General features: G+C 32.8%; 1 protein-coding gene across 1 annotated transcript; it reads right to left on the bottom strand.

The window, feature by feature from the left end:
* Nucleotides 1–2,007: 2,007 nt before the first annotated feature.
* Nucleotides 2,008–4,453, bottom strand: LOC120072365 (DUF4378 domain protein). Its single transcript, XM_039024843.2, has 2 exons — nt 3,377–4,453; nt 2,008–2,471 (listed from the first exon to the last, which is right to left on the bottom strand). The coding sequence occupies exons 1-2, from the start codon at nt 4,040–4,042 to the stop codon at nt 2,040–2,042; spliced, it is 1,098 nt and encodes a 365-aa protein (XP_038880771.1). The 5' UTR covers nt 4,043–4,453; the 3' UTR covers nt 2,008–2,039.
* Nucleotides 4,454–14,257: the final 9,804 nt, after the last annotated feature.

The raw sequence follows: 14,257 nt of genomic DNA, 5'->3' as shown, positions 1-14,257 counted from the left end.
GAAACTACATCACAAGTTAATATCTTATTATCATCTAATTGCTATAGTTAGTCATTTTTTATATTATCAGCTAATTGCCTACTAATTGTTCTCTAATTACCATATGATTGTTATCCATCGTTACTATCTTATACTTATTGCTAAAACCATCTACTAAGACACAAAAAAGCTACAAAACAATAGACCATTGTACTCACATGAAACAAATAACAAAAATATATATATTTGATGTCCACAATATGATTGTTCAAACATGTGCAAATTTACATATTCTTCTATTACGAACAACATGCTTACAACGGCTATATTTTGTGCTTGTTGCAAATTAAGCAATTTAAAGAATCCTTTGCTTCTAAGGTCTTCTTGCTTGACCTTTAAAAGTCAAAATAAGATATAAAAATTAGGCCCATGTCCACACAATTTAAATTTTGCATAAACGGCAAAATCGTCAACCTAACCCAATTTAAATGAGGCATTGAAACTGAAAAGTAAAAAATACCCTCATTGATTCACTGGTCGTATGGAATTTGATTGTTATCTGGTTGTTATGTGATTGCTATTTATTGCTATACGATTGCTAATGATATAGATTGTTATCTGATTGCTATTTGATTACTATATGATACTAATTGCTAATTATACCGATCATTATCTGATTTCTACTTCACTTTCGATTACTTGAACTTTAGTTCTTCTTCTCTTTTACTTTTACACATTTTGTCATTTTAACTCTATTTTTCACTTCCCATTTCTCATATTTTTACAGTGATTGATGTACATCATCAAAAGAGAATCAACAACATAATGATATATGTGATTAAAGAGACATGTTGCAGATCACATATTCAACAACATTGTAATTTAAAGTTTTAGACATTTAGAACACGTGATGTTGGATAATAAAACCTAAAGACATAATTTATTTAAATGACTGAATAGAAAACACACAACTAATTATCTTATAAAGGGAGACATATTTCGAAGATATACAAAATTTGGTTGCGATGAAATAGAAAGAAAGGGATATAGGAATTAGGATTTAATGAGGAAAAGGATGAAGAAGCTCTCAAATTAAAACCAAACGGAGATCATATACCAGGTTTTAGGATGGATTTCCATCATAGCACTTGCTTCATAAAGGTAACAAGTCTAATTTTAATCATTGATTCAACCACCAGAATCAATCCTCTTCTTATTTTTATTCTTCTTCTTATCTGGTGGAGAAATTAAAGAGATTTTTATTTGGTAATATTGTAGGATTGAGCTTTGATTATGTGATTTAAAATTTCACGAAGCAATCATTTGATTTACAACGCTACTCTTTCTTCAATGCTACTGTTCAAGGAAATACTTTGACAAATGTCTTGATTCTTCCTAGACTTGGTCGAGACAATCTTGTCTTCTTCTTTTTCCTTGAAAGCCACAAGCATCGATTTGGACATAGAGAAGAAAGCAAAGCAAGCAATATGAAGGCAAGTTTGGAATAAATAGTAAATGAAAATTTACATTTAAAAGTTTTGCCATATTTACGAAATCATAGATGAGAAAGGCACGCATGCAAAATACTATTCTAAAATTGACAGCCATTTCCCATACATAGAGAGAGAGAGAAAGAGAGACATCAATAGTGAAAAATTTAAACTATATTTATAGATATGAACATTGAATTTTATCAAAAACCTCAAATGAAATTTCATTAGCCTCAACATCAAATGAGCCAACACATTAATTACCACTATTCCATTATTTAAATTCATATAGTAAAGCTTCTATTAAAAAAATCATATAGTAAAGCTTGAAACAATTAAAAAATTGTTGGGAAAAAATAATTAAGGTTGCGAATATCCTTATTTATTTATTTGAAGATTATGTTGTTTTTTTCTAAAAAAAGAAAAAAGGAAAAAGAGATCATTAATAAGGCAGCTTAATTTTAGAAAGAATAAAAAAAAAAAATGAAACTAATAAAGTAACTTTTCTAGCAACATATTTGAATTTTGCATTTTGAAGTAATCCAAAAAAATAAAAGAAAAATTTTGTATTCATAATTGGAGAGTATCAAGTAGAATTTCATCAACCAAACATCCCAAAATCTCCCCTTCAAATTGTAACCCTAATTCAATTTTCTCCTCAACACCAAACACCTCCCATTTTCCTTCCCTCTCCATTTCTCTCATATAAGTTTCCTTCCCCTTGTGAGACAAAAACCAATCTTGCCCATCTTCCTCTTCTTTGCCTTTCTTTCTCCTAATTTTGTCATCGTTTCTCACTCGTTCATCGTCATCTCGAACGTATGCGAGTTCTCGTCGAATAAATTCTAAAAGCAGCCTATCCATACCATAACTTTGTGTCAATCTACCATTTTTTGGTAATGAAATTGCTTCCTCGACGTCTTCTAATACCCATTTTGTACTTTTGTCCAGTACATTTTGTTCTTTATTATCGTCTCGTCTTGATAATGCATTTATATTTACCTGTAAATTCGATTTTAAGTTGTTAATTTTTATCTCACAAAATATTGGTCCTAAATCATACACATTTTGAGGATTGGAAATGAAATATGATTTTGAGATCGGAGGCATTTGAATTTTTTTTTTTTAAAAATTAAGACTATAAACATCACATCCACACGGTGTTTTCTATGTTTTCAAAATCATGAGCAAAACTTGAAAAAGTTAAAAAAAAATATATATATTTTAATTTTTTTTTTTTTGGAAATTGGCTTATAACTTTAACGTCTACGTGAGAAATATGAATGCAATAAATGAAAAATCGTAAAAAAATAAATACAATTTTAAAAACCAAATAATTACCAGATGAGACTTGTAAATTACATATCTAATTATTTAATAAAAATGGTACATAAAAATAACAAACATTTTACATTACATTTATCTTAGTTCATAAAATAAATACTAAAGGGCAATTGAAGCTTTAAAAATGAGTTTAATATTCATTTTAAGTTTTTTTTGTCTTTTTAAAGGTAAAAAAAAAAAAAAAAAAAATCTAAAGATAAAAATCGAGAAAATAAGTCAAATATAAAATATTCTTTTGACCATTTTTGACAAGTTGATCAGTTATATTAATATACATATATACTAAGTTTAATTAAAAATATATGTATATATATGAAAGTAATATAATTTTTTATTATTATTATTTAAAAAACCCCCAATTTGTAAATATCTAATCTCAGTGCCATTTTGTACTTCATGGACGAATCTAGTTTTGTTATAAGAGATCCGATTTGATCCAACGGTTCACAATCACTCTTATAAATCTCAACCATGTAAAACGGATCCTAGGGTGGCAAATAGTGATGCAAAATTAGACAACGACAAATCCCACCAAAGGTGCGAAGTACTGAATTATTGCTCACCTTTTTGTCGTTTTCTGCGAAAGCCACTGTCGTTTCCATCGAATCCTCACCGACACATGGGAAATGCATTTTTCCTACTGCGCCGTCGCCACCGTCCTCGGACCAATCTCTCCACGACGGCGACGGCAAATCCTCCGCCATGAAATCGCTCTCGCACCAGCTCGAACTATAACTGCCAGTTGTCGTCGTCGTCGTCGTAGTCGTAGCGGCGGCCGTGTAACGATCCGGCGAATCGGCGAAATCAAGCGATGGAGCCGCCGCTGTCTCGTCGACCAAATCCCTAAACGATTTCCACCGAATGATGTCCTTAATCTTAACAACGAAATCGCCTCCGATTTCTCTCTCATTTCTCTCTGTTTTCCGCAACAGCCTCCGCGAAAGACTTCGAGGGAAAATCTTTGGCGATTTCATAGACGGAAACGAGATCCTCTTCACGGCGGCGACGACGGCATGGATAGCCAGAGCTTTAAACGACGCCGGTTTGAATTTAGAAGATGTGATTCCATTTGCATTGGTTTCCTGAAGAAAATCCTTGAGCATTCTGGTGGATCCTTGTCGATCCAAAGGAAAAGGGGGAAACGACAGAGTAGCCGCCATTGAAGCAGCTTGAAGAACAGAGGAATTGAGAAAAACAGAGCACAAAATCAAATAAAATAAAAATTGCATGGAAATTGAAGTGAGTGAAAAGAGTGGAAGTGATGAATGTATATAAATGGATGGAAACGGGAAAGTGAGAGGCAATTTCGAAGATGGAGTTGAAAATTTTGAAGAATTAATTAAGGATTATTGTGAAGAGTGTCAGTGGTTCAGCCATGGCTGAAGAAAGATTGAGAAGGAAAAAGACAAAAGGGGGCAGAGAGATTTTGAGTTACAGAAGAAACTAACTAGGATGCTTCCTTTTTCTTTTTCTTTTTTTTTTTTCATTTCATTTTTTTTATAAGTAATTTGTTTATTTTATTTTATTGTTTTAAGAAAAAAACAACTTGGAGAGATTTGTAACATGGAAAAAATGGAGGATTTGGGATTGTGCGAGATCTTGAGTGGGTCTAGTGAAGTGTGTGGTGTATAATAGAAAAAACATAAGTTGATTAGTTATGTAGTTTTGCACATACAAAATCACACATATCATATGGTTTTTTTGTTGTCTCCTATTATTATTATTATTATAGCTAGTGGGCCTAGTTGAATTGATTCTATGTAGGTTGGAAATAAAGATATAAGACAATTCGAGCATAGTTTAGTGGATTAAATCCTTGATTATCATTTTAAATGTTAATGATTTGATCTTAACTTATGCAATTGTTGATCTGAAAAAAAAAAATTCAAGATTGAAGGAAGGTTTATAACAGGTGGGTCATGGGTTTGTAGTGTATGTGTTATGGTTTGAATGCTTAATTTGGTTGAAGAGTGTTTGAAGTTCATAAAGTTTACATAATTTAGATTCTTTCTAGATTTTTGTATAGATGATCTAAAAATTTGTATTTGATGAGATTTGTCATGATTATAAAAAAAAAAAAAAAAAAAAATTATCTTGACATTGCATGTGTGATCATCATATTTATTTTTAGAGTTTTTGCATAAATTTGTATTTATTCATAATTTTTGTCTATGAATTTCATTATTATCATTTTTTTTTCTTCTTTTTCCTGTTATTGCTCTGTTTTTTTATTGTCATGATTTTTTTATTTATTTTTTATTTTTTATTTTTTATAATTGAATATGTTAGTTTGTTTGTCCCCAAACTCGCTGTTTGTAATCTTTAAACATATTCTATTTGCAATAAAGTTGTTATTGAGATTTATTCAATAATGTTGTTATTGAACATATAAAGTGCACTTGTAATAGCCTAATACAATAAACTGACAAACACCTAGCTATAACATGAATACTTTAACTTTATATAGAGATATAAAAGAGGATCAAGTTTGAGTATATAGCTAAAACAGTCTATAAGTATAAGGATTAAGGTTGGGTACCTTATCCTAGAGACATTATGGATGCTGCCCGCTTTGTATTTGATATAGACGAAGTAATCCCGAAATCGTTAATGTGGAGACATGCAAAAGATGTTTGTATGAGACTGGACCATGAAATAGACACTTTTCTTTATAACACCGTTTACTGTTAAAACTGACATTTCAACTTGATGACCTAAGGTAACTCGATCTCAATCTCGAGCTAACAATGAACTCTTGTTTATTCGGGATTATCTTTTAATCTGCAATGGTGAGAGTGGCTCAACATCGTTGCTCAATAAGTCTCCCATTTTAGGGATAAGACCGGGTAGATAGTTCAGGACATAGTCCTGCAAGATGGATTTCACTCTACCCGCTTTTAGGGATATTAGATAGGTTGTTTCTTTAAGTACTAACTCCCAGTTTTGAACAAGAGGTTCCGTTCTCTCTATGACTGGGAGGGACTCGATTTTTTGGTAGGACTATAAACCAATTGTTCATTAGTGGATCAGTGGAGACTTAAGGAGCAAGATGTATTACAAGGGTAAAACGATAATTTTGACCAAGTTGTGAATACAAATAACCTGTGAAGGATTGACTTACTGATCATGGTTAAATCAGATGGATAGAAATATATTTAGAGAATACAACTACTGAGTTTTAGTAGAGTGACCCAGTAGTTAATGAATGTTGGTTAATTCGGTTAAAAGGGTTTAACTAATTAATCTCGAATCATTGGAGCTCATGATCGGTAGGTCCAGTAGATCCCCCTATTAGCTCATAAACGAACTAATCCTTAGAATAGTGTGATGAGAAAATTTGAAACGTTCAAATTTGAATTACGGAAATTATTAATTATATGTTATATAATTAAATGTTTAATTATTGAATTAAACGAACTTGGAGAGTCGAAAAATATTTAAATACGATTTGAATATTTTACATGAATAGGGATTCATGTTTTAGGAATTCGTAGTTTAATAATTTTATATTTGATATTAAATTATTTTAATTAATTAAAATTGTTTAAAATTAATTATTATAATTAATCTTATTTAAATATAGCCATTGAATTAATATTTTATAAAATTATTTTTTAAATTTGATTTCAAATTACAAAAAAAATTCAATTTAATTGAAAATGGAACCCAGTTCCTTCCCTTCACAAATCCACCACCAATTCCACTTTGTGCCTAAAGTCTTGGTGTGAATTTCTCATTAAATTAAAGTGCATATTGTTACTATACAAAAGAATGAATTTGTTGAGAAAATGAAATTCATGCAAAATTGATTTGATGAAGAAATGTTCTTCATCTCTCAAGAACTCAAAAAGTAGAAAATCTCTCCAAAATTTCTTTAATTCAATCTCATTTTGGATTCCACCATCCAATCCAATCTAAGGATCTAGAGGATAGTAGGGAAGATCAAGTGGTGGTCTATAAACTATTGGAGGGAAAACAAGCTAAGGAATTGCTGAATTGAATAGGTTCTACAAAGTTAATTTATGAAACCCTATTTTTGTATTTTGTACATGCATGCTTGTTTGCTAAATTAATGTAATTAGAGTGCTTAAAGATCCTGATTGCTTCCACTTATTGAATGTCAACTCTATCAACTAGTATCAGAGCATGATTTAAGCATTCAATTTACATTAATTTAAGCATGGTGGGTGTTTTCATAAGTTGTATGAAATGAAAGTTGATATGGATATTTTTTAGTTTTAGCATTAAATTTCTCTTCAATTCTGTTGCAAAAGTTATAATTGACTCTTTGTTTAAGGGCCTTAATGTGTGATTAAGAGTCTGTAAATTTGTTAGAGTCAATAGAGTTGCAATTAGGTTGTAATTAAAGAAGATTGGAAGCAAGCTTAGCAGCAGAATTGGAAAATTGAAGCTTTTGCCTCGCAGCGTCACAATGCTAATCTTCAACAGCCTAGAACATATACAAGCGCGAGCAGCAGCGGTCTAACGCTTTAGTTCGTTCGGTTCAGGTCGATGAGGTCTGGTTCAACCCTGTCTTAGATTCAGACATTTTGATGCCTTGTAGGTCCGTTTCGGATGGTTTGGGGTTGGTTCAGGTTGAGTCGGGCGGTCTAGTGGAGGTTCAAAGCTGATTTTGAATTATTTTTGTAATAATTAGCTTGTTTGCTTATTTAGAATGCCAAAACTTGTCCATATCAGTGTATGCTTAATTATTTATGCAAGATGTATGTTATAATTAAATTAAATATTATATGTGCATAATGTATGCCATGTAGATTTAAAATCCCACCATAGGAAAACATGTATCATGCATTGAAAGTATGTTATAATTTGTTATAATATATAGTATGTACGATTTAGGGTTCCATGTGTTTAATATAATTTGTTATATTAAATTATGAAATGCTTTGTATTTGTTATGGATGGAAAAGTATGTCTATAGTTTTATAAAGTGTTATAAAATGAATTAGACATTTAAAATCTATAACAAATATAAGATGCATGTTCACCTAGGGTTAAAATAAAAAATTGTTTTAATTAGTTACTTATCTTGTAAAACTATGGTTACAAACTCACATGGCCTAAATTCTGTCTAAGGCTGGAGGTACTTAAGTTGACGGTTTACGGAGCACTTGCTACCTGGGGATTTAAGCCAGTTCTTGAATGTTGTTAGCCCGATTTTATGAGCATGTGTGAACGATGTGAGGTAATACATTGGTTTATCACTCAGACATCATAGGTTAAATCCAAATATAAATGTTATACTTGGATAATCACCTAGACTTAGATTGTTTTTAGCCGGAATACACATGAGTAAACATTTACCCAAAACAAATAGAACACTTTAGTGGGAGATTAATAATATATATGATATATTATTTTTAGCTCTCACGTCCCTAAGAGTTCATACCGTGAGATTTGTGCTCGGCTTTAAGTCACCCTGAGAGTGACGTCCATTTGAAAAGTGTTTGCATGGGTCGATAGCAAGGTAAATAAGGGAAATTGTCATAGTAAGTGGGAGAAGAAAGTGTGTCAACACATCCTACGGTCTCCTCCATTAGGTTGGACCGTGAGATTCCTATGTTGCGTATGCTGTCGTTTTTAGACGGTGTTAGCTCGTCGTCTTTTCAGCGACTATTCCCTCGGAGGGTTGTAACATGGGATTTGGAACAACTTAAACTCCAGAAATGGATAGAATTTCTTAGCTCGATTCCCAACTTTGACTTTCTAATTCGGTAGCATTGTTGTGGCCAGCCTCTGAGGTCTGAAAATGGAAGGTTACACTTACAAGAATTACTAAGTTTTAGTAAGTTCTTGACTGAAAAGGGTAACTAAATGACTATATGAATAAAGAGTTATTTTGGAATTAATATTTAGTCAAAGAATGTCTTGCTTCAGTGAAAGAATATTTGACTACCCTTTGGTAGCATCTATTCTGACTCACTAAAGTATCGTTACAAATAAATAATAAAATTTGGGTACATTATTAATTTTGTTAATTTTTTTATTGGAGTTAAAAAAAATCAATTTTATTAATTAGAATTTGTTTATATTTTCAGCATGTCGAGTTCTTCTAAAACACTCGCTTCTGATAAGTTTAACGATTTTAAATATTCAACATGGAAATAAAATATAAATGCAATACGAGCAAATGATGATTTAAAGTTTGTTTTAATTGAGGAATGTCCTCTAACTCCCAGCTAATTAGCAAACTAAAATGTTTGAGATGTTTATGACAGATGGATTAAGGTAAATCAAAAGGTCCGATATATTGGCAAGCATATCTGATATACTAGCTAAAAAATATGAGAGCATGGTTTCTGCCAAAGAAATCATGGATTCGATGCAAACATTATTTGGACAATCTGTCAAGCACAATACTTTCGATAATATTTATAACTTTAACATACAAGAAAGAGTCTCGGTTAACGAACAAGTTCTAAATAAGTTGAAAGTATTAAACAGGAATGTCATAGATGAGGAAACTAAGAAAGCACAACAAAGTAAATATGATTTATTGCTTATTGAAACATATTTAGTGGAAAATGATAAATTAACCTGGATATTGAATTCAGGTGCCGCTAATCATATTTGCGCTTTCGCTCAAGAAATTAGTTCTTGGAGGTAGCTTGCAGAAGGCAAAACAACCTTTAAGAAAGGGACCAAAGAGGTTGTCTCAGCTAAAGCAGTGGGAGATATGAAGTTATTTATTGAAGATAGATTCATTTTACTTGAAAATTTTTATTATGTTCCTGCTATGAGGAGGTATTTAATATCTATCTCATGTTTTCTAGAACAGAAATATAAAGTTTCTTTTGAAGTTAATGAAGTGTTCATTATTTCAAAGGGTATAAAATATATTCTACAAAATTAGAAAATAACTTATATATGTTAAAACCAACTGAGATAAAAGTTGTTTTGAATATAGAGATGTTTAAAACAGCTTAAAACTCAAACCAAGAGGCGAAAAGTTTCTCCTATTGCTTGTCTTTGACACTTAAAACTTGGACACATTAATCTCAATAGGATTGAGAGATTGGTTAAGAGTGAACTCCTAATCAGTTAGAAGACAATTCTTTACCACCATGTGAGTCTTGTCTTGAGGGTAAGATGACCAAAAAATCTTTTACAGGAAAAGATTTTAAAGCTAAAGAACCCTTAGAGCTCGTGCATTTAGATCTCTGTAGTCTGATGAATGTTGAAGCACGAGGAGGGTATGAATATTTCATTTGTTTTATTGATGATTGTACTAGATATGGCTATATTTATCTAATGCATCATAAGTCCGAAATCCTTGAAAAGTTCAAGGAGTATAAGGTAGAGGTTGAGATCTAGTTAGGTAAAAAGATTAAAACACTTCGATCAGATCGAGGTGGAGAGTATATAGACTTGGAATTCTAAGATTATCTGATAGAATACGAAATTAGTCTCAACTCACAGTACTTGGTACACCTCAGCAGAATGGTGTAGCGGAAAGAAGAAATAGAACCTTGTTAGACATGGCTCGTTCGATGATGAGTTATGCTCAGTCGCCTAATTCATTTTGGGGACATGCAGTTGAAAGAACTGTGTGGTCCGCAGCAGAATCGGGTCAGTCCCAATTTTGAGTTTTTCATATAATTAAAATTACAAAACATACAAAACATGCATTATAAAAATTTTACAGTATGATGAATAAGGAAGGAAGAAGGGAAAAAATTAACTTACCTTTGAAGAACCAATTCTTCACAAGATCCTTCCTCGATCCGATCACGAACACTTCAATCTCCAAAAATCCGTAGCAACCCAATTGGCCACCACCATAAGTGAACCTTCTATATTCTCTGTAGAGGATTGAGAATTAGCAGGAGGTGTAGGCTATGCTATCTTTTTGGGAAGAAGGGAAGGAATTTTGAGAGGAGGGGAATTTTTTCTCAGAAGGAAAATCATATCTAGAGCCACTCACTGTCTTCCTTCTCGTGAAGGTGATGAAAATGTGGAAAAAAAAGCTTCCTCCTTATTTTTTAGCCACACGATTGGTGGATAATTAGGTTAAAGAGTTTAATGGAGTGACCCGGTAGTTAACGAATGGTGGTTAATTAGGTTAAAGAGTTCAGACAGTTAATATCAGATCGTTGGACCCTATGATTTGTAGGTCTATAATTCTCCTGGTGGTCTCGTAGTTTGTAAACACTCTGTAAACATATTGTTATTAATAAAATAAGTGTTATTTTATAAGTATTTTCTTAATCCAATAAACTAAGATCGAAAGTTATTTTATGTAACTTAAGCATGTATGTGGAGACATACAAGTGGATCATGCCTTAAGTAATAACCTAAATGGTCTGTAGTATAAGGATAAGGGATGGATACCTTATCCTGATGACATTACGGATACGACCCACTTTGTAGATATTACAAGTGTTGTAAAGTGCTACAAATGACCTGATCCTGATCATTCATGGGGAGACATGCGAGCGGGGGTATCCAATACAAAGAGTTTGTATAAGACCGGACCACGGAATGATTAGTCTCTTTATATAACACCATTGATAATTGAGACTTACATTTCACTAGGATGACCATAGGTGACATGACCTTAATCCAGAGTGAGTTGGGAAATTTTGTTCATAAGGGCGGTCTTTTGATTTGTATAGGTGAGAGTGGCCAGATTGCCAACTCAACAAGCCTATTATTCTGGGGATTCGTCTGATTGGGGAGTTAAAAACTCAGCTACACAATACGGAATTCACTCATTCCCTGAAATAGAAGTAAGTAGATAAATTGTTCCCTTAAGGGATGATTCTGGGTCTTGAACATAGTGGTCACACCTTCTCTTAAGAAGAGAGGACTCAGTCATAGTAGGACCATGACTTATTGTTCATCAAAGGAATCAGTGGTATTTAAGGAGTTAGATGTAAATATATGGGCAAAAAGGTAAATTGATGCAACTGTACTTACGAGCGATTTATGAAAGGTCATCGCACTGTTGACTGATTATATCCGATGGATACAGAATTATATATGTAGTGCGAAGAGTGCAACTGTCAGTCTTTAGTGGAGTGATCAACAGTTAACGGATAGTGGATCTCGTGATTAAAGAGTTTAGTCAGTTATTAACGTACCATTAGTCAAATTAACAAGAGGAAATTTAATTATATGTGATATAATTGATATGATGCATTTGATACATTATCATTGGAGGAGTTAATATAAATATGATTTATATTAAATACCATAACATAGAAAAAAAACTATGGTTTATATGTTTCATATGATGAAATATTAAAACTATAGGTTATAAATATAATATAGTAAGTTGGTTATCATATTTATTTATAATATATTAATTATATGACAATTGTCCCTTTTCTTTAAAAATTGAATTGAGTTGGAGGTTTTTAAAACTGTTATGGTAACTGTGAGATAAAAGAAAAATGGTTTTCCAAAAATCAGATTGATTGATAATTCATTCGGATTGATCTCATAGAAAAGACTATCGAGTAAAATAGTTTTATTAAACGATAGCATAGAGAGACTACACAATCGAGTTCCGAGTTTACTATATGATAGTTACTCATTTACTCGTTGCTGCTATATGATTGAGCAGCAAGTCTATACGATAGGCTTCTTCTTCTAAACGATCGAGTATCTAGTCTATACGATGGACTTCATCCATCTCCCACTTACTTGATTGTCTACTCGATCGTCTACCTCCTACTTTTCTCTATCCAAAGTTACACAGAGCTCACAACTTTTGGATTCTCACACCGAGAATACCAAGTTAACTCTATGTGGTGGTTTTTTGGTTCCGTTCGAGGTTTGAGGATCGAGTTGTACTCGATTGTGATCGAGGTTCATCCAGTCGTTCATTGAGATCGAGTTTTGATCGTTGCGTTCAAATTCGTGCTGTTGAATAAGTTGCTGAACGATCGAGGGATACTTAAAGAAAGGTTCTTCAAAGGTTTGCGTACTCCATCCCTTGTCTATTCATTTAAAGAAGCATGTTGTAATTTATAGTATATGCATAATCGTTTCCGTTTGGACTGTAATTGTTTATGTTCTTACTCTGGAACGATCCGCTTTCGCTCACTTGATCTCTATGATGAGATTTCCTTCAATTAGGTCCCCCTACTAGCTCACAAACGGAATAAGCCTTAGAATAGCGTGATGAGTTAATTTGAAATGTTCAAATTCGAATTAAGGGAATTAGTAATTATATGTGATATAATTACACGTTTAATTATGGAATTAAACGAAATTGGAGAATTGATTAATATTTAAATATGATTTAAGTATTAATTTCATGAATAAGGATTCATGATAGTGGAATTGGTGTTTAATTAATTTAATATTTAATATTAAATTAATAAAATTGTTAAATTAATTATTAGTTTTATTAGAAATTTTAATTAATTGAGAATAATAACTCCACTATAAACGCAATGAGGAAATCCATGTTGATAAAAGTTAAGTTGTGAAAGGCACTTGCTCATAGTTGGATGTCTGCATGACACACGTGGGGGCAAGCCAAAACGAAGGCAAGTCGCCAGGATCAGCGCATTAGTGTAACTCCTCTATCCGGCGAAAGCCAAATCAAAAGAGACAAGAGTTGAAGTTGAATATGGAACGCAACCGAAGTTGAATGTCTGCATGACACACGTGGGAGTAAGCCAAAACGAAGGGCGTAACCAGGTTCAACGCCACATTCGAATAAGCCATCGAAAAATTTTGAAGTATTTTTGAATGAATGAATTCTCAAAAGCTAAACATAAAGTTGCGGTGAATGAATAAAATTTTTTTAGCAAAGGCTTACCGGATTTAACTTAGACAAGATCTTTTTGAAGAAGCAGCCTAAGTGGAAGAGAGCATTGCGATGATGGTGAAAGGTATGTGTAAATTATATTCTGAGAAGCTGGTCATCGTAAAGGAAAGCATGAAGGTGAGTTAGAATTTCTTGAGTATAACGCATGCTTGAGGACAAACATGATTTTAAGTTTCAGGGTGTGATCCATGTCATCTTAGGCCTTTTACTTAGAATTATGAAGGTTGTTAGGCAGAATATGCGTTGATCATAATAGGAATTCACAAGAATATGAGCTTGCGTCGATCAGCATGTCGAATTTCAGCAAACCCGATATTTTGCGTTAATTATGCGTTCAATGTTCTATTTTTGTAGCCAATGCAGGAACTAAATGCAAACGTGGAAACCGGACCATCACATAGACGACCGCATGCGGAGAAACACTCCATCGCAAGGCAAACGCATCGATCAACGCATGAATGTTGTGGTAATCAGCTGTATGCGTCCATCGCATGGGAGTTGCGCTCGTCAAGTGATTGCGGTCATCATGTAGAGTTGCGGTGTTAAGTGAATGTGGCCATTGAATGATTGCGGCTACGCGAAAACGCATTCTAATGGGATCAACGCAAGGTAGGTGGAATGAAAGCATCAATGCATCTAC

The sequence above is a fragment of the Benincasa hispida genome, chromosome 1 (assembly GCF_027475165.1).
Source record: "Benincasa hispida cultivar pf3 chromosome 1, pf3_genome.v1.1, whole genome shotgun sequence".
Taxonomy (NCBI): Eukaryota; Viridiplantae; Streptophyta; class Magnoliopsida; order Cucurbitales; family Cucurbitaceae; genus Benincasa; species Benincasa hispida.
This window is presented reverse-complemented; position numbering and strand designations above follow the sequence as displayed.